At 43.9% G+C, this 21,535-nt stretch overlaps 1 protein-coding gene across 2 annotated transcripts; it reads right to left on the bottom strand.

Moving 5' to 3' along the window:
* Positions 1 to 900: 900 nt before the first annotated feature.
* Positions 901 to 20,852, bottom strand: LOC113029608 (zinc finger protein 616-like). 2 transcript variants are annotated; one of them, XM_026180577.1, is made up of 4 exons: positions 20,676 to 20,852; positions 5,473 to 5,568; positions 2,248 to 3,264; positions 901 to 1,696 (listed from the first exon to the last, which is right to left on the bottom strand). In XM_026180577.1, exons 2-4 carry the CDS (start codon positions 5,488 to 5,490, stop codon positions 947 to 949), a joined length of 1,785 nt encoding a protein of 594 aa, XP_026036362.1. In that variant the 5' UTR covers positions 5,491 to 5,568; positions 20,676 to 20,852; the 3' UTR covers positions 901 to 946. The 2 variants fall into 2 exon arrangements, with proteins under 2 accessions (XP_026036362.1, XP_026036363.1); XM_026180578.1 differs by lacking the exon at positions 20,676 to 20,852 and adding an exon at positions 5,825 to 6,525.
* Between the last annotated feature and the right edge of the window lie 683 nt (positions 20,853 to 21,535).

The following is a 21,535-nucleotide window of genomic DNA, read 5'->3' as shown; positions in this document are numbered from 1 at the left end:
GAGAGTTCTTAGTCAAAGCTGTGTCCCAGATGTCACACAGGCACTTTTATTAACATAGAGCAGATGTACATAAAATTTACTCAAAAATAAATTATGAGCATTTATTAAATAATAATGCTCCATAAATAAAAGAAAACAATGTTGTTTTTGTGCATAACAAAAAGCTCACAAATGTGCAGTCAAAATGTAAACTAAAAGACGAGCACTATAACAAGGACAGATTTCACAGCTGCTCTGTTCCCAACTTGTACTGCGTGACTGACAACCTGGAGTTTGAAATCCGCTTCGCAACCACGTCTCTTAACAGGTGCCATTTATGGTCCTTATACACAGTAGGGTAATATTACGTTGAAGCACAGTACGTATCACTCCGCGAGGCTCAGCCGTAATGCTCCGACAATCCATCAAGCGCTGCAGCTCCGTAGCTTACCAAAGTCGTACTAAAACATTTTTTGACAGATTGCTGAGCGCCGTGTTCCACATAAAATCGGTGCGCGGCCATCAAGCACAACCAGAATTCATACATAAGGCGCGCTGTCAACTTTTGAGAAAATGAAAGGATTTTAGTCCGTGCAGCACCTCTGGGCTGCATGGCGTTAGCATGGTTAGCTCGTTAGCGTGGTTAGCTAGCTAACACGTTGACGCCGTCCAGCCCCACGCACGGGGCGATGCGCAGTAACTCGTTAACAGATTTGCCGTGTCCATCTTGTCGCTTCCTGCAGGTGAAGCGATGGGGGAGGAGGGGGAGTTGTGTTCAGTGAAGGAGAGGCGAGGCCGAGTGACGTTGCGTAAAGACGAAAGTGGACGAAAGAGAGGCAAACTTGCGGCTCCGCAAGTATAATTATAACGTAACATAGACTATATCGATATAAAGGATATTGTCACATCTTATATCTCGTATAAAAATATATCGATATGTTTTAAAAACTCGATATATCGCCCAGCTCTAGGCAGGATTATTAATTGCAGGTCCAGAAAGCAGAGCTACCTCATCAGATCCAAGTGTGACATCAGCTGCACTCTTTACAGGAGACTCCAGCTGAACTCTGTGGAGCCTGATCTCAAGGTGTTTAAGTCTGACCCTGAAACCAGAAGAGGATCTTTCTGTCTCGTCAGATTCATTGTGATCCAGTGATTTCAGTCCTGCATGATCACGCTGATGTTTGCGCAGAGCAGATAATGAAGTGAATGATTTTGCACATTGGTAACAGTGAAACAGTTTATTTGCAGCGTGGGATCGTTTGTGTTTGGAGTATGAAGTGAAATTCTTGAAGCTCTTGTCACACTGGTCACAGCTAAATATCTCTTTCATGTGTGTACGTTCATGTTGGTTACGACTAGCTGAATATGAAAAGCTTCTGTCACAGTGTCTGCACTTGTATGGTGTCTCTCCTGTGTGAATTCGCTTATGCTTTTTAAGGTCGCTTGCAGTGAAGAAAGATGACCCACACTGGTCACAGACATGCTTTTTAACCCCACTATGGAAGAGTTCATGGCATTTTAAATCACTTAATGTGGTGAAGCCTCTCCCGCATTCTTTGCAGTAGTTCATTTTGTCTCCAGTGTGTCTACGTCGATGTCGATTTAGACACTGTCGATTACTGAAAGTATTTCCACAAAGGTCACAGCGAAACGCTTTCCCACCACCACAGTGACGACAGGGTTGAGAACTGGATCCATCTGTGCCGCTCTGCTTCTAAAAAAAGACACAAACACAGTGTAAGTCGGGGAACTCCTTTAACATTTTTATCCTGAACATTGCCTGAAATAAAGAGCATCTCTGCCAACATCCAGTTACATTTTACTGTTTACATTATAACACTCAACTTAATAGGCGAAAATGACTCTCCATTTTTCCATCTAGTTCATTTAATATACAAACAATCATATCTAAACAACAAGTTACATCATATTCTTCACAAGTACATATGAAAAGTTCCAATCCAATCGGTCTCACTCCCAATTTGACGCAAAAATAATTGTTTTTAGTTAGTAAAGAACATAATAAGTCAGTAACACTGACCAGATTGTAGCAGTCATAAATTTGGAAGAAAGGGTAGAAAAGTAATTATTTAGTGTTTTTATGATCATGGAAGAAAAAAATAATAACTGAAACTAAAATCTGATGAACCTCACAACACTAACTTTAATTGCAGTAGAATAACTAACATGCTAAAACAAATTTAAAGAGCAGAGTTGTTCCAAACAGTCAGGCTTAAAATACAAGATAAAAATATAAATACATACCTCACAGTAACTGCACTTATAGAGTTTCCTTCTGGTGTGGATCTGCTGGTGCCCTTTCAGAGAATGTGGTGCTTTAAAAGTCTTCTCACACAGGTCACATTTATAAGGTCTCTCTTCAGTGTGGGTAAATGTGTGGTGATGTAACTGTGTGGCTGTTGTAAAGACTTTCTCACACTGATCACAGCAGTAAACATCCTGTCCAGTGTGAATCCGCAGGTGTCTTTTTAGGTAACTTTTACTACTAAAGGTTTTACCACACTTGTCACAGCTATTCGCCTTAATTCCAGAGTGGGTATCTTGATGACGTCGTAAGTTGCAACTGCGAGCAAACGTTTTACCACACTGATCACAGCTGTGTGCTTTAACTCCAGTGTGGATCAGTTGATGCATTTTTAAGCTTCTAGGATGGGCAAAAGATTTTCCACACAAGTCACAAATGTATGGTTTAACTCCACTGTGGATCAGTTGGTGTGTTTTTAAGTTGTCAGCCTGAGTAAAAGATTTTCCACACAAGTCACAGTAGTGTGCTTTAAATCCACTGTGGATGAGTTTGTGTGTTTTTAAGCTTCCAGCCTGGGTAAAAGATTTTCCACACAAGTTACATCTGTGTGCTTTAACTCCACTGTGGATGAGTTGGTGTATTCTTAAGGTTCCAGCCCGGGTAAAATACTTTCCACACAAGTTACATCTGTGTGCTTTAACTCCACTGTGGATAAGTTGGTGTGCATTTAAGTGACCAAGCGCGGTAAAAGACTTTCCACACTCATCACAGCGGTATGCTTTAACTCCACTGTGGATGACTTTGTGTTTTTTCAAGGTTCCAGCCTGGGCAAAAGACTTTCCACACAAGTCACAGCTGTATGCTTTAACTCCACTGTGGACGAGTTGGTGTGTTTTAAAGTTTCCAAGACGGGTAAAATACTTCCCACACTCATCACAGGTGTATTTTTTCTGCCCCTTTTTTCGGTGAGGTTTGTCGGCCTCCTGAGAGCGCTGACTTCTCGCTCCATGTTGGTCCTGCAGTGACAGAGATACAAACAGAGGCAGTGATTAAAATGCAGTCGTGGAACAAACTGAAACTGACTCCATTAGTGGAATCAAAGACAACACACCCACAACGTGTTTGTTGACATCACCACATTCTGGAGATAATATCACATTACAAAGAAGTGCTACAATGGGAGTTGTAAGGAAAATGACATAATAAAAGAAGTACTGATCACTGGAGAAAATGACTGTATGAAAAATTGTGAGTTAGCTGATGATATTCTGTGCTGATAACAGCTCTGCCATTGCCGGTCCCAAGGCCATATGAGAAAGGAGGAAGGTTGGGCATGGGGTTAGCAACCCCGCCTTTTAAAACCTCGATTGCTACGGAAAGAGCAAACAAATCTCATCATCGATTGAACCAGGGCGAAGATGATCGGCAACCCTTGATGACAGCAGTGGAGGAAAGCCCTCAGGTCGTTACCTGCTCGATGGTCGATCAAATTTCGACCCAGAAGAAACTACCCGTTATGGAATATGGAATGTACAGACTCCGTTACAAACTGGTAAATTGGCCCAGCTTTAACATGAATACGACTCGTACCTCCCACCATTCATGGGACCCCATTGATGAATGTAGTTTGGCGAAGTCGGTTCAGGACCAGGTGGCCGACGACCTGGGACCCTCCATGGAGCTTTTTCCAGTCGATATCGGACAAATCTGTGTTACCGAAGTCAAGACAATGATCTGAGTCCTCAAGAGTGGAAAGGCCCCTGGCTTGGATGAGACCCTCCCCGAAATGTTGAAGCACAGTGGACCCCAGCTGGAATTCGTTCTTACATGACTTTTCATGTATCTGGTCAGCATCATCTCAAATGATGGGCTCTCTGATCAAGATGTCAACATCAAAGCAGCGAAGGCGGCCGGTGTTCTCTGATGTCTCCAACCTATTTGGAAATTGACCTCCCTGAATGCTAGGCTCAAGATCAAACTATTTAACTATTTAACTTCCGACTGGCACTCAACAAATGCGATCACTCGAAGCCTGAATATGCTTCAACAACGTGGTCTGCGGTGAATCATGAGAATTTCCTATTGGGACCAGAAGATGAACGAAGAGGTCTCACAAAGAGCAGGCACCCACCCTCTAGCTGATGTTGTTGGTGAAAGGCGCTTCCACTTTGGGGGCCTTATTCTACGTCTACCGCCTTATTGCTCGGCCTAAGTGCTAAGTAAGTAAGTGCTGATAAAATATGACCTTTGTATTTTCTTGTAACTTCTAAGGTTTTTGTTTGTGAATGTAGATTCTATGATGTGGTTCTGTTGGCTTCATCGGGTGAGGGCCTCCAGCTCGCACTGGAACGGTTCGCAGCCGAGTGTGAAGCAGCGGGAATGAGGATCAGCACCTCCAAATCTGAGGCCATGGTTCTCAGCCGGAAAAGGGTGGAGTGCACACTCCTGGTCGGGGATGAGTTCCTGCCCCAAGTGGAGGAGTTCAAGTATCTCGGGGTCTTGTTCACGAGTGATGGGAGAAGGGAGTCGGAGATCGACAGACGGATTGGGGCTGCAGCTGCAGTAATGTGGACGCTGCACCGGTCCGTCGTGGTGAAGAGGGAGCTGAGTGTAAAAGCAAAGCTCTCAATTTACCGGTCGATCTACGTCCCTACCCTCACCTATGGCCACGAGCTGTGGGTAGTGACCGAAAGAACGAGATCACGGATACAAGCGGCAGAAATGAGCTTCCTCCGAAGGGTGGCTGGCCTCTCCCTTAGAGATAGGGTAAGAAGTTCGGCCATCTGGGGGGGGGGGAGGCTCAGAGTAGAGCCGCTGCTGCTCCACATCGAAAGGAGCCAGCTGAGGTGGTTCGGGCATCTGACAAGGATGCCCCCTGGGCGCCTCCTGGGTGAGGTGTTCCAGGCATGTCCCACCGGGAGGAGGCCCCGGGGCAGGCCGAGGACACGCTGGAGAGATTATATCTCTCCGTCGGCCTGGGAACGCCTTGGTATTCCCCCGGATAAGCTGGAGGAGGTGGCTGGGGAGAGGGAGGTCTGGGCCTCTTTGCTTAGGCTGCTGCCCCCGCGACCCGGCCTCGGATAAAGTGGATGAAGATGGATGGATGGATGGAATGTAGATTCTGTGTGTATAGAGGAGCCCAGGATGGAAAAGATAAAGCTGCTGTTAACAACCAGCTGTGCACACAACTTCAGCAACAGTGTAACTGTGATCATTTTTCTCACCTTTTGTGTTGAAGTCATTGTTTCCTCTCTAGTGGCTGAGCTGAGTCCAAATGGCTGAAATTGTTCCTCTGCTTCTCCACCAGACTTGTTATTTAGCTGGGACATAAAATGTATAGATATGTAATTTATCCCTGACAAATAGAAGCAGAGCAAATAAACAGTACACTGCTCAGTGACAACAATAATTATGATGCTTTAAGTTGAAACCCCAGAAACAACTATCCTACTTTTCGAGAATAAGACGCATTAAGCGAAACAAAATAGACTAGTTTATCCCAAGGACAAAACTTTCAATGGGAGCATGATCAGTTACTGAAATAATACCAATGGAGGACCCGACAATTTGACTCACCAGAGAGCGAGACACCAGAAAGTAAAGTGAGGATGGGAAAAGAAAGTATAGTCTCTTTCTTGAGGATACAGGTCTTCATATATATATAGTCTTCATATATCCAACAATATGTTGACCAATGTCTGTCAAGTCAAACCGAGTAGGAGGTGGAGAGCCCTGAGGCAAAAAAGTAAAAAAGACAGACTGGAGGGCGGAACTAATCTTGTGTCTGGGTTTCTGTCGGGAAGGAAAAAGAAGGCGAACTGGGGAGCAACAGGAAGTTGCCACTTTCGGGAAAAGCCCAGCATAATTCTTTCAATAAGTTGTTGCCAACATGAATATCGTGTGGAACTGAAGTATCTACAAAGCCAGGGAGGCAGCCGGTAAGGGAATGGTTGCTGACTATGGTAAAAGACTTTGAAGCGAGTTGCTAAAGAATCGCGGCTGCCGCTAGCTTACGTAGCATTAGCACTGTGTCGTGAGTTGGTTGCCTGTTTACGAGCGGCACCATTGTTTATTGTTGGTCTGCATATGGAAGACTGTTAATGCTTGCATATGGTTAAGAGAAGCTGGTTATAAATACTATTGTTACTGCTCAAGTTCTAATGCAGACTGATTATTTAATTTAGCACTTTAATAGAAAGCAGTATTTCTCAAGGTGTATGTACAATTGTTAGTGAATTACATAATTTGAGCATTTAAAAATACTCAAGTAAATATTGTACTACAAAGCTTGCGCACTGCATTGATGTTTTTAAAAAAGAAAATGTGTTTGGGATTGTTTACAATATTTGCAGATGTGTGATAACAAACATAATTTGTATTTTGGTTTTTTGGTTTGTATTTAAAGGTTTTTCACCTATGGCTGACTATGGCTGACTATGCCCGAAAAGAAGATTAAAGAAAAAGGAAAACAAAAGATATGCCTGGTCATTGAGTGAAATCCAGTTAAACACCTGTGGTAGATGCAACAATCCCTTTCAAGCGGGGAAGCTGCACAAACTTAAAGAACTTGACAGTGAAAAACCGGGAAATGAAAATCTGGGAGTAATGACCTGGAGTCCTGGGAAAAGGGAATAATTAGTGCAAAGAGAAAATTTGGAGAATCGCTCAAGTTGCATGTGCCATTCCCATTAGTAAATAAACCCCAGTTCAAGCCTGAGCACAAAAAAATGGCAGACCAAGCTGCTGGGAAGTCAGTTGAACAACTCAAAGGAGTGAGGGCAACAGCCAAGAGATCATTCTCTCGTCTGGTTAATAGCATTACGAGGACGCATGAGGATATGACTGAAGAAGAACTCAAAGACAGTTTCAATAGACTGACAATGGAAGCAGAGAAAGTCATGGAGGCCAATGATGATCTAGAGGCCGGTTTCATTACAGAGCTAGAGGCAAAGCTTGACATAAGTGAAGCAGTTGTGCTGACAGAACAGCAGAGAGTCGACTTAGCAAAGACTGCAAGTGAATGTGAGTTAAAACTGAAGGAAATAAAAACCCTAGTCAGAGAGGCTCTCTGGGCCAACTTTGGAAGTGCAGAATTGTCCACAGCACTACAGGCAACAGAGACTGAGTGTGAACATGTTGCTGCCATTGCGCCTGACGGTAATTACGAAGTGTATGATTTCGTTCTTGGCCACCTGAAAGAACTGGTGGGAGTGGCAAAGGAGAGGTATAGCAAGTGGAAGCATTGGATCCCATCAGGTATTCGGAGAGATCTTCAAAGCAATATACAGAAGCTGGAACTCTGCGTCCCCAGGCTGGTTTCCAGAAAAGCTGACTTTCTGGAGATGAGAATAAAGGAGGATGCTGATCACCTGTCAGCATTGCCAGTTACCTCCAGCTGCCCCATGCCAATCATCAAGCTGAAACCAACAGCACTTCCTAAGTTTCTTGGAAATAAACGAGACTTCCACAGATGGAAGAAGGAATGGGAGGCTCTTCAGGGGCAGGCGGAGCCATCTGGTTCAAAAGAGATCAAAAAGTTTCAGCTACTTGATAGTGTGGATGAGAAAATAACGAGAGAACTTCGACTCACCACTTACAACACTGCAGACGACATCTTTCGTGTTTTGGAGAATCGGTTCGGCAATCAAACATCAATTGCTATTGAAATAGTGGAGGAGTTACAGAGAATGCCAGCTGTGAAGAGCCACCAGCCAAGAAAAATAGTGGAATTAATTCAAGCTGTGGAGAAGGCGCTTCAAGACCTGGTTGACCTTGGTGACACGGGGGCTATAAAAAACCCATTGGTGACAAAGTCAATCGAAAGTAAACTTCCAGAAACACTCAAAAAGGAGTGGCTTATTCATGTTGCTGACAGTAGAAACACGGTCACCCCAGAAAAACGATTTGATAGTCTTCTGGAATTCCTCAAAGAGCAAGAAACCATATATGAACAGCTTGATCATCTGAGAGAGGAAGAGCCAAGTAAGCGAGAAAGAGTGGAGCTGAAACATTCCAGAACCAAATTCACCAAATTAGGTAGTGATGAAGGGTGTGTGGTCTGCGGTGATGGAAAGCATAAAAAGAAACTACTTCTGCAGGCAAGTTAAAACATTAAAGCTTGCAGAAAAGAAGGCCGCAATTAAGAAACTAGGCGCATGGTGGAGTTGTCTCGAGGTTCATGACAATGGGTCATACTGCAAACCCACTTATCTGTGCAAAAACCCAGGCTGCAAAGAAGCACACGCTGCGGAGCACCATTACTACCTATGCCCTAATGCTGAGGTGAGGAAGGGAAGTGCAGCAGGGAGGCAAAATAGATCTGATCCAGAGGGAGGAAAGGTCAGCAGGAAATGTACGGAGGATCAGGAGGAGTTCCTCAGAAAACTGTCACCTGAACTGGCAAGAGAATGCAGGGATGCGTTTTCAAACACTGCATCTAGGGCATGCAGCACCACCAAGGAGCAGCCAAGCCTCCTATTTGAAGGTGGGCTTCGAGAGCTGCCAGTAATCATGATGCTCCTTGAGGTCACAGCTAATGCTGGGCAAAAGATTGGGACATTAATTGACCTGGCTTCTGACACCAACTATATAACCCACAGGGCTGCAAGCAGTCTTAACCTAAGAAGTGAAGAAATCACTCTGGTTGTTCATGGAGTAGGGGCAATGAAAACGCACGTGAGAACAAGGCGGTATCTTTTAAAGATCCGAGTCAGAACGCCTAGAGGCACCCTTAGGTGACACCAACTGGTCTGCTATGGACTCGACAGCATAGCAGAAGTCCACAAACATGTCACACCGAGTCAGCTACAAAGGTTCTTTCCAGATGTACCACTCAACGATCTTGTAAGACCGAAAGACATTCATCTGCTTATAAGTCATAAAGAAGGTCGGCTGGCGCCTCAGAGGAGCAGAGTCATCGGTGACCTTGTGTTATGGGATGGGCCACTTGGAAAGACAGTTGGGGGAACTCACCCTGAGCTCTTTGAGGAGCTTACTGTCTCTGCCCACATGTCCAAGACACACTTTGTCAGATCAATGAGAGCAGCAGCTGTCAAGTATGAGGAGCTCATTGGCGAGGCCTCAGACCAGTCTTCAACAAGGAAGCATGTTCCTGCTAAGCTTCAGAGGCCAAGCACCTCAACCACCAGTCGAGAATTCTTAGAGTGGTGGAAGTGGGATAGTATTGGTGCTGCATGTGAGCCAAAGTGTGGGGGTTGCCGTTGCGGAAATTGCCAGCCAGGTGGGAAAGAAATGACACTGGCCGAGGAGAGAGAGCTTGAAATAATAAGAGAAGGACTCACCTATGTCACGGGTGATGGCCACAGCGACGAGCCACACCGGCATGCCAAATACCCTTGGGCTGAAGATCCAGCATCCTTACCAGATAACAAAAAAGGAGTTGAGAGCACATTCCTCCGCACAGAGAAGCAATTGGCCAAGGAGCCTGAATGGAAAGCCGCTTATGCCGCTCAGGTGCATGACATGGTGGAGCGTGGAGCCGCAGTCAAGTTGTCCAAGGGCATGATCAGTAACTGGGATGGGCCAGTGTGGTACGTGAGTCACCTCATTGCTCCGAATCCCCACTCTGTTACAACTCCAGTGAGGCTTGTGTGGAATAGCAGCCAGAGGTTTAGAGGTGTGAGCTTGAACGACCTGCTAATAAAGGGTCCAGATGTCCTCAACCAGATTCGAGCAGTTCTCTTCAGATTCAGGGGCGGAGTGTACGGAGCCCTTGGTGACATAAAAAAGATGTACAATTCAGTTTGGTTGGAAGACAAAGAGATGCACCTGCATAGGTTCCTCTGGCGGGACTCTGAGGATGACGAGCTAGAGGAATATGCCATCACAAGGGTGAATATTGGAGATAAACCGGCAGGATGCATTGCACAGCTGGCAATGCGTGAAACTGCCAGCCTTTCTACCTTTTCCCACCTCAAGGAGGAACGTCGTGTACTCCAGCAAGACAGCTATGTCGATGACATCCTTACCTCTCACAATGACATGAACCAACTAGAAGTCATTACAGAGAACATTGGGCGAATTCTAAAGGCTGGAGGATTTGAGCTAAAACCTTGGATCTTATCTGGTCAAAGTGGGAGGAGGAAGCGCGATGACAAGGTTGAGAAGACAAGAATGAAAACTATAGTCCTACCAAACCAAATGTGTGACGAAGAAAACAAAGCTCTTGGTCTGGGTTATATAGTGGAAGAAGACAAGCTTCATGTCATGGTAGCAATCAACTTCTCCAAGAGGAAGAAAAAGATGCGAGTTGGCCAAGACCTTGTCCAGGAGCGGATTAAGACCCACACGCCAAACCCACTGACACGAAGAGAGCTTCTCAGTCAAGTGTCAGGGTTGTATGATCCAGTCGGTTTGGTCACTCCTGCAAAGCAAAAAGGAGCAATCTTAGTTCGCAGAGCATTCCAAGAGACAAAAGTAGAAAGCTGCTTGGTCAAGGACACTTGGGACATGGCACTCTCAGATGCCCTGAGGGAGGACGCCATTAGGCTTTTTGAGGAGTATGCCCAGCTCAGCAAAGTCACATTTGCAAGGGCGCTAACCCCCCCATGCTTCACCGAAGAACCCTGGGCAATTACTTTCTCCGATGGAAGTGAGCAAGCCTATGGGGCAGTGTTGTACTTAAGGTGGAATTCAGATCAGGGCCCAATCATCAGGTTGGTGGAGTCCAAAGCTAAGTTAACACCATTGGACCACAAAGGGGATGTTGTCAAAGCAGAGCTGTGTGGGGCAGTGTTTGGCTCACGCCTAAAGAAATACTTTGAGGCGCAAAGCCGGATTCAGGTTGAGAGGTGGTATCACTTTGTCGACAGCCAAACCGTCATTGGGGCAATACAGCGGGAGAGCTATGGGTATCAGACCTTTTTTGCAAATAGGATTGGAGAAATACAGAGCAGCACAAGGATTCAAGATTGGTGGTGGATCCCTGGCCCTCAGAACATTGCGGATGTAGTCACTAGGGCTGCCACGATTTGTCGACTAGTCACGATTACGTCGACTATCAAAATCGTCGACGACTGATTTAATAGTCGACGCGTCGTTTGAAGCTTTGTAAGATCACAAAAGATGCAGGAATAAGTGGCAGGATTTAAGAGTGTAATAACGGACTGAAACAGAAGATGGCAGCATTGCATGTACAAGGATGTCAGCTACCGTTAAACCCCGAAGAAGAAGAAGAAGCAGCTGCGTCCCAGAATTCATAGCGCGGCCCAGCGCAGTTTCCAACAATGGCGGCAGCTAGTTAGTTTTAATGTTACTCTTATTATTCTTTCTGGGTCACAAAATAAACGTTTAACATATTTTCAGGCGAGAATGTAGCTGTGTAAACCTCAAATATCTGCTCAGTTTATCAGGACACCACATATTTTCAAAAGCGCTCCGACGTTTTCGGAGACATCTGTTACCCACTAGCTCGTTAGCGAGCTGGGGGCTAGGCTCACTAGCGCCGTGAGAACACCGGACTCCCCGCAAATCGTTTTCAAACCCACCGCCGTCTTTCGCTACTCAGGTTAAATATATATGAGTCACTTAGATAACTTAAAATGTTATTGTTTGGCTTTTTTTTAAGTATTTTATTTGTTCCTGAGTAAATCAGTTTGTCTGAGATTAAAGTTATAGTTTTTACACAGCTGAATAAACATCAAGCAGACAACTGATTATCAGAAGTGTGAGATGCTCCAGAATATACTCCAGTGTCCTGTTATATTTTAGATAGCAAGGAGTTTATTAAACTTCACCGAAACAATCTGCAAATTTCATTAAAATTTAATAAACTATCATCTTGTCTTTAAGGTCTGTGCTAACTAAAAATAAACACTTAAAGCTGTAAGCTAATGATAGTTATATAAGAGCAGATGCTGCTGGTGCAATAAGCTGTAGTTTTACGTCCAATGGATGATGATCTGATTAGTCGACTAATCGCAAAAATAATCGGTGACTAGTCGACTATCAAAATAATCGTTTGTGGCAGCCCTAGTAGTCACAAGAGGAGCTAGTCCCAGAGATCTAGATGAAGACTCAGAATGGCAAAATGGTCCAAAGTTCTTGAGTTTGCCTGTGTGCGAGTGGCCAGTTAGGTCAGCTAAAGAGTTAGCCGCCACTGCCAAAGAAAACGTCAATAAGCTGCAAAGAAAGGCGTTTGTCGCTGCCTTGACAAGGGCCGAGATAAGAGGGCAAGAAGAAAAGCGAAGTCGGGCTGAGGCCCAGGGAGAGCAGCGAAGACCACCTGCGGGGTCAGTCATCAAGAACCTTTTAGATGTCAAGCGGTTCAGTGACCTAACTCGATTAGTTAGATCAGTTGCTTGGACTTGGAGAGCAGCTAGAAAGTTTCTTGGGGGACATCCAGCTGCTAATGACCCAAAGTGGGAGGCAGTCCCGTTGGCAGGAGTAATTTCGGTGAAGGAACGTGAAGATGCCCTAAGAGACATCTTCCTTGCAGCACAAGACAGCGCTGTCTTCCCAAGCACTACTACAGATAGACTGGTAGTATACAAAGACCCAGGCTCTGGGCTCTTTGTTTGTGGCGGCCGAGTGCAAGCTTTTAAGAAAGACCAGTTTAGTGTTCCCATCTTGGCTTATGATCCTTGGGTGTCTACACTGTTAGCCCGGGAGGCCCACAATGAGAGTCATGAGGGAGTTGCTGGGACCCTGCTCAGAATGAGGAAGAAAGCGTGGGTCATAAGAGGGAGAAGGATTGCTCAAAAAGTTGTGGATGGTTGTGTGGTTTGCCGGAAAGCAAAAGCACAGAGTTGCCGGCAAATAATGGGCGACTTACCTCCGGAAAGAACTCAACCTGCTTTACCTTTTGAGTTCACAACAGTGGATCTCTTTGGACCCTACCAAGTGAAGGATGACATCAAGAAAAGAGTCATGATAAAGGTTTGGGGGGTTGTATTCTGTTGTATGGCCAGCAGGGCGATTCACACGGAGTTAGTAAACTCCTTGTCGACTGAAGGCTTCTTGATGGCTTACCAGAGATTTACAGCAATTAGAGGGCATCCAAGAAAGGTCTGGTCAGACCCAGGTACTAATTTCATAGGAGCAAAGTCTGTCTTGAAGGAACTTTACGGATTCTTGGAAAGTCAGAATAAGTTTGTCTTGGAGGAGACTGCGGCAAAGAATGGAACAGAGTGGATGTGGAAAGTAAATCCGGCTGATTCCCCACATAGAAATGGAGCTGCTGAAGCTGCTGTGTGCATTGTGAAGAGAGCACTCCAGAGTCTTGGAAGGGAGTCTGGGCTAAGTTACAGTGAGTTCCAGACAGCTCTTCATGTGGCAGCTAACCTTGCAAATGAGCGCCCGATTGATGCCAGAGTACAGAGTCGGGAAGGTTGCATTCATTACGTCACACCCAACAGTCTTTTGCTTGGTCGAGCATCTCAAAGTGGGGACTTCAAGATGTTTGACTTTTCCGTTTACCCCTATAAGAGACTCCAAGCAATTCAGGCAGAAGTGAGCAAATTTTGGAGGTCCTGGAGCCAACTTGTTGGGCCTAATTTGTTTGTAAGGAGCAAGTGGCACACTGCACACAGAAATGTCACTGTTGGAGATGTCGTCTGGTTAAGTGATCAGAATGCGCTGAGAGGACACTTCAAAATGGGCATAGTTGTCAGCACTAATCCAGACAAAAAGGGTATTGTGAGGGACGTCAATGTCCGGGTATGCCCAAGTCACAGCGGTTCTGTGGCTAAGTCCTTGAGAGCAGAGGACTTAAGCTCTGGTTCAAGGGGAGCGACTCCGGTGGCTCAAGCTACCATCCTTCATAGAGACGTCAGACATCTAGTTGTTCTGTTACCTGTGGAGGAGCAAAATGGGACCAAGCCATCAGCATCATGCTTCAATGGGATGAGTTAAACTGCGGTTTGCTTGTGAACTTGGCGATCTCCTGTGTTCCAAGGGAAGATCGAGTGGGAGCTGTCAAGTCAAACCGAGTAGGAGGTGGAGGGCCCTGAGGCAAAAAAGTAAAAAAGACAGACTGGAGGGCGGAACTAATCTTATGTCTGGGTTTCTGTCGGGAAGGAAAAAGAAGGCGAACTGGGGAGCAACAGGAAGTTGCCACTTTCGGGAAAAGCCCAGCATAATTCTTTCAATAAGTTGTTGCCAACATGAATATTGTGTGGAACTGAAGTATCTACAAAGCCAGGGAGGCAGCCGGTAAGGGAATGGTTGCTGACTATGGTAAAAGACTTTGAAGCGAGTTGCTAAAGAATCGCGGCTGCCGCTAGCTTACGTAGCATTAGCAATGTGTCGTGAGTTGGTTGCCTGTTTACGAGCGGCACCATTGTTTATTGTTGGTCTGCATATGGAAGACTGTTAATGCTTGCATATGGTTAAGAGAAGCTGGTTATAAATACTATTGTTACTGCTCAAGTTCTAATGCAGATTGATTATTTAATTTAGCACTTTAATAGAAAGCAGTATTTCTCAAGGTGTATGTACAATTGTTAGTGAATTACATAATTTGAGCATTTAAAAATACTCAAGTAAATATTGTACTACAAAGCTTGCGCACTGCATTGATGTGTTTAAAAAAGAAAATGTGTTTGGGACTGTTTACAATATTTGCAGATGTGTGATAACAAACATAATTTGTATTTTGGTTTTTTGGTTTGTATTTAAAGGTTTTTCACCTATGGCTGACTATGGCTGACTATGGCTGACTATGGCCGAAAAGAAGATTAAAGGAAAAGGAAAACAAAAGATATGCCTGGTCATTGAGTGAAATCCAGTTAAACACCTGTGGTAGATGCATCAATCCCTTTCAAGCGGGGAAGCTGCACAAACTTAAAGAACTTGACAATGTCACTTTCTGCCCCTGTAGACATGCTTCCAAGACCACCCATCTACTCTCCAGATCCGTATAATGATTGAGTACTTGAAAATCCAAATTTCTTCTAATCAATATAACCACGCCTCTTTTCCTACTGGAAAATGCACTAAGATAAACTTGGGACACCCAGTCTCTTTTCAACTTTAATGATTCCACCTCATCAAGATGTATCTCTTGAATCAAAGCTATGTCTGTCTTTTACAGTTTCAAATATGTGAGGATTTTAATAGCATTATGACACTCCACGACACTATTTTACATAATTCCATGAAACCACGTGAGCCAAAGTATTTTTGGTGTTCCAAAAGAATTCCAGTTGATTGGTTCAGCAGCCCGTCACTATCACATCAACTGCACATTTGAGCTGTTATGATGTCGGGGCAGCATGGGTGCAAGCATCTTTTTCTGCTGATGCCCACGATGCCACTCTGTGGTATGGCCCATGTCTCCCGTATCAAAAACCACCATTGCACCACAGTAAATGCTGCGCATCATGTTGTCAGCTTTAATAATAATAATAATAATAATAATAATAATAATAATGGATTGCATTTATATAGCGCATTTCGGGACCCCTCAAAGCGCTTTACAATACCACTATTCATTTACTCCCACATTCATACACTGGTGAAGGCGAGCTACAGTTGTAGCCACAGCTGCCCTGGGGCAGACTGACTGGCTTTACTGTATCTTAGCCAGTGAAACTGGTCAAGCCACTCTCTTTGAATTGTATACACTTGCCCCACTTTTACTGTCAGCGGGCTCTGGCTCGGAGTCGATCATATGTGGCTCATCATCTAATGCTGTCTCCGAAACAGTGTTAAACATAACCTCAGAGGTTGATGGCTCACTGTCAGAGCACTGGCTATGAATTTCGGATGGATCAGGCCTCAACTTCATGACAAATTTATTAATCTTTCTTAAAAGATTTTCTCATTACCCACAGCTACATCTACTTCTATCAGGCCTAGGCCACTCACCTCCCTCTCTTCGCCTGCACCTACAGGAATATCTGGAACACAGTCAATAAAAGAGGTCCCACCCTTGACTATCTCTGATTGGTTTAGACCATGATATGGGCATAATGTGTGTCTGTTGTTAACCACACAGAGACTTTCAGACTGGGTTTTTTTTCTTTCTTGAACGGCTAATCGCACCAGCGTGACGCAAGATTTTTTTTAGTTGCACCATTGAGAAATTAGGTCACGACCTCCAGTGCCCTATTCTAAGGATATTATGTGTTTCCTCAGGGATTAATAATTACATTTATTTAAGTTATATCTATTTTCAATGGTGAGCATTTTCAGCAGTCATACATATATGTGAATATGTCACGCAACACATTACTTGTCAAAAAACTGTGTGTGTTAACTGTGTGTGAAGACCAGTGTTGGGAAGGTTACTCTTAAAATGTATTCCGTTACGTTACTCAATGACAGAAACATATTCTGAATACTTTGGATTGCTTAATACATTATCATGCTTTTTACAACTATGTGAATGTACTATTGCTGTGTGATTTATTACTATTACTGAAGGTCCGCGGCTCCGAACTGTAGTAAAGGGACCTCTGGCTAATACGTCAGGTTCGTGTTGGGCTCGTAGCCAAAAAATAGCTTTACTTTGTTGTGTGGGTCAACTTTTCTTGCGAGAGACAGAGAGAGGCGTTGAAAGGCTGCTCCAATGGAACTTATTGTTTTCGGAGGAAAACACGAACACAGCGTACAGTCGAGTCTTAATAGCTTACTTACAACTGGGCTCATCAGACTCTCTTTTTGGCTGCAGTGGTTATTATTATATTTACATGCTTCCAGCTCCCGTTTCTGCTCGATGACAGCTTGTACTTTATGACTTTCCTTTTTCTCCCTCCTCTTGCTCACAGACCCATAACGTGTATGGCAGTCCATTCTCCCTGCAGCACGGACTACACTGCCTATGATGCTACATTCTTTAAAGCTATACCTGTAGCATTCTGCCTATTAGCTTAGTACAACAACAACAAAAAGGCGCTCTCTCACCCAGGAAACAGAGAGAGAGAGCGTCGCCCTGTAACCATGGCAACCGTAACGCTGCCGCCTGGAACAAAAGAACAAACAAAACCCAAACAGGCCTGACCCGCGACAATATGAAACAGGAAAATACCGCCGTGTAATCCATTTATTTCAACAAAGTAACTGTATTCTAAATACCACCTTTTTAAACGGTAACTGTAACAGAATACAGTTACTAATATTTTGTATTTTAAATACGTAACGGCGGTACATGTATTCCGTTACTCCTCAACACTGCTGAAGACACATTTGATATTTCTCCTAGTATTTAATAATAATAATAATAATAATAATAATAAACGTGTACTTTATTGATCCCCATGGGGAAATTACTTGTTTTTTCTCTGCATTTGACCCATTCACTCAGTGAAGCAGTGGGCAGCCCACTAAGCAGGCGCCCGGGGAGCAGTGTGTAGGGACGGTACCTTGCTCAGGGGTACCTCAGGGTAGCCGTTAAGTGGATTCGAACCGCCAACCTTCCGATCATGGGGCGACCACTTTACCTACTGAGCTATCCCTGCCCCTTTAGGTATGAACACAAAGGCGATAGGCAGATAGCAAAGATGAAAATCCGCTCAAGGAGACTTCAAAGTTACGTAGATTATACTGTAGAAATATGAACAGGTAGAAACAGGTAAAGTGATCGTTTTTTATCGGATTCGGTCGTGGAAGAGATTGTTCAAGCCATGTTTCCGAAGTAACAAAGAGCCGACGGATGGCCTGGATTGCAGCCATTTGAAGACCAAATATAACGTCCCAGAACACTCCAAGCATTTCCACAAAGGTAAGTCTTCTGTTGTAGTTATTACGTAATTTATCATAACATAATTGTTGATGTAGGTTACAAATAAGTCTTCATTTGAATTGAATTTGTTGCGCTATGCTACTTTGTTCACTGTAGCTTTGCGGGCTAATGTTTGTTGTGTTTTGTAGGAAAACCAGCCTACAAAATGCAGGAATGCGATCCAGACTGGCGCCCTCTATCAACCTGGGTCAGACCGAGTTTAAATCTGCTACCATAGCCAGATTTGATCGGTTAAGAGAGAGAGCGATATCAAAACAGCCATGAAAAGTCCTGCATATATGTGCCCAAGTGTTGTACTGAAGCAAGCAAGTGATGAATAACTGTTTTCCAGTAAGTTGTTTTGCAATGTTGTTGTTGGGGGTTTTTTTGTTGCATTGTTGATTTGTTTTTCACCGAAGCAGCTAATAAAGCACAATGGATTTTTACAATTTTGCATCTTTCCTGTAAGATTCTATAATAGAATGAAACAATAATGCCAGTTATGAATAAAGATAATAACTGAATGAATTACGATTAAATTTTATTTCTATTAGATCTGAAAATGTTGTGTAATACTACAACCTGAAACAACAAATACATTGCGTTGGCCTGTACAGGAGATAAAGGACAAGAATTTAACAACAGCTGTGAAATGGAATAGTCCAAATCACCAAAGTAAACTGGACCTGGGGCCCGTTCTTCGTACCTCGCTTACTACATCCAAGATCAAATCATCGCGCCAACTTTGAGCTCGTTATTCCGGTTCTCCGAACACACTTGTTGTTGACGATTAGTACAGCAGGATGAAGTAATGTGAGATCACTGGGTGGCTTAACAGGGGCTACGCATCGATAGTAGAAACATTGATCGGCAACCCTTTGATTGGTCGGCGAAAATGTCGAAGGGGCGTGCTCGGTAATAATAATGGATTGGATTTATATAGCGCTTTTCAAGGCACCCAAAGCGCTTTACAACGCCACTATTCATTCACTCTCACATTCACACACTGGTGGAGGCAGCTACGGTTGTAGCCACAGCTGCCCTGGGGCAGACTGACAGAAGCGAGGCTGCCATATCGCGCCATCGGCCCCTCTGGCCATCAGCAGTAGGTGGTAGGGTAAATTTATTATATTATATTACATTATATCCTCTTTCACATTAGAGCCACAACAGGAACCACTAGAACATGGGAACAAGTAAAAGTGAAATATAAGAATATTCTACAGAATGGTAATATTTATCACTTATATTGCTTTTCGTCTCTTGGAAAGAGACCCTGAAATAATCTGTTTGTTTGTTCATAACAGCAACCAAGAAAAGGGCAGAGCAAAAAAAGACAGGTGGTGGTCCTGCACCCCCTCGTCAACAAGTTGGTTAAGTAAATAATACCCTCACGGGAAAATCGATATCTCTCTATGAGCACACTGTCGCGCTGAGCTAAAGGATCCTGTCTGTCCCGCAATATACGCTGAATTCTGAAAACTCTCCTTATCAATCTTGCACCTTCCACAATGGGTTGCTCGCGTAAACGGACAGGACATGACTGCGACAGACTTCCCAAATCCACCTTCGCTTTTATAGCCGTGGTCTCCCATCTTGATTACACAAAGTAATTTACTATTACTACTCTAAAATATGAATTACATCTGTAATAATCACATACATGTAATAGAATGTTAATAGTACATTTCCCTTTTTTTAGGAAATGACCTGTATGTATCTGTATGAAATCAATGAAAGAATCAAATACTGCATTATCTTTAGTTACATTGATAATATTTATTTATGGTAAAACAGTGGTAAAATATCGCTGTTGCTTTCGTATACATGAAGCGGACATACCTGAGTGGCCGCGATCTAATCTTGTTTACATAAAGTAAACCTGCTCCCGAGCAGGTTTACGCTTACGGATCTGTTGCTATGACAGCAAGTTCCGGATGAGCTTCGGAGAACCGAACGATCCAGGATCACGCGAAATCAACAATCAAATCCAGCTAACTTACTTAGCGAGGTACGAAGAACGGACCCCTGGGCTTGTTGCAGGGATCTGAAGTCACTAAACATTTTGTGAGTGTATGCACTCACACTTAGGACCATATAATAGTAAATATGTGCGTGATGAAAGCTGGGCAGCACGCTAACGTCCTTACTCCACTCTGTATGCTTATATGGGTCTGACCCTTTCACTCCTTTGATTTTTCCTCGTTCTTTGTTTTGCCTTTTCGTCAAGTCTGCCTTTGTACGGACCTGCCGTGTTCTCCGTCGTGTTGTAGATGACTGATTTTGGGGCAAATAAAATCCAAGTAGACATTAAAACCGCAGAATTAATGATTACTGGTGCTGGAAATGCAATACCACTCGTAACTACAATGCAATGCACGAAAGTCACGTGGTCTGTCAATCTCTATTCACTCAGCTTTCGCTGTGAGTTCTATGCTAGCTGAGCGTTAGCATGCCGTCTGTGCAAATGCTTGCAAAGAGCTAAAGTTGTGTTAGCAGCGTTATGTGTTGTTTCTATCCTGGAGGACGTTTCCCGTCTACCATCGCACTCTCGTTCTTTAGTTCAATAACAACTAGTAATGCCAATGTCCACGCTGTAGACTGCGCCACCATTTTTCAACACACGAACTGAAAACAGCTGAATACAGCGCGAGTGTAAGAAAAGACAGGGGGTAGACGGGCAGACTAACAATTCCAAGGAATTAGACTAAATGATCTCAGTTTCCCTCCCTACTAAACACTTACCTTTAGATGAGCCCACAAACAGAGAGAACCTCCGTGATGGAGCCGAAGTCAGCAGACTGACACAACTATCGATAAAAACAATGCTAGTGGGATAGCCTTACTCTTCTTCTTAGTCTTCTTTTAAGTGTAATGGCATTTTGCAAAAGTGCATTACCGCCACCTACTGGACTGGAATGTGGATCAGGAACTGGAAAACAACGCATCCATTCTAATCACAAATTTCAACAGCTGACCACAGACCTGAGACAGTTTTTCTGGCTGTTTTTCTAATGTAAAATATCTTTAGCTTCTCAAAATTTGCCATTAACGTCTTCCTCTCCTGGACATGTGCCTGGCATTCTAACAGTGCATGCTTAACAGATTCAATTTCTTTGCAGTAAGCACTAAGGGTAGGTTTTGATTATCGATTTATCGATTGAAATCGATTCTTGCTTGGATAATGTCATATCGATTCATTAAAATCCTGAATTGATTTTTTAAATATAAATTTATTTTGCCCGAAAAGCCAGAATCTCAGTTTAAACCTCACAAAATTTCAACAACCACCAAACAGCTAAAACAGTAAATGAGAGCAGGAACACGGATTCTGCACAAAGACGTAAACATAAAGCGCGGACCCGCCGATGCATCAGAATCAGTAAAATGTCCCCTTTCTCACATGGACACGGACCCGCCGTCGGGGCTGAAGCCGACAGATCGCTGACCTCTAGTTAGCACACATTGCCGTTTGGTACTTGTCTGTTTCTTCTCTCTGGTACCTACCCACCCTCTTCCAGTGACCATATTTCTGAATGTTTTATGAATGCTGATATTCCAGTTATCCTGCCACATTCTTGGGACTCTGTATAATTATAATACTT

This window comes from Astatotilapia calliptera, chromosome 9, assembly GCF_900246225.1.
Source record: "Astatotilapia calliptera chromosome 9, fAstCal1.2, whole genome shotgun sequence".
NCBI classification, from domain to species: Eukaryota; Metazoa; Chordata; class Actinopteri; order Cichliformes; family Cichlidae; genus Astatotilapia; species Astatotilapia calliptera.
This window is presented reverse-complemented; position numbering and strand designations above follow the sequence as displayed.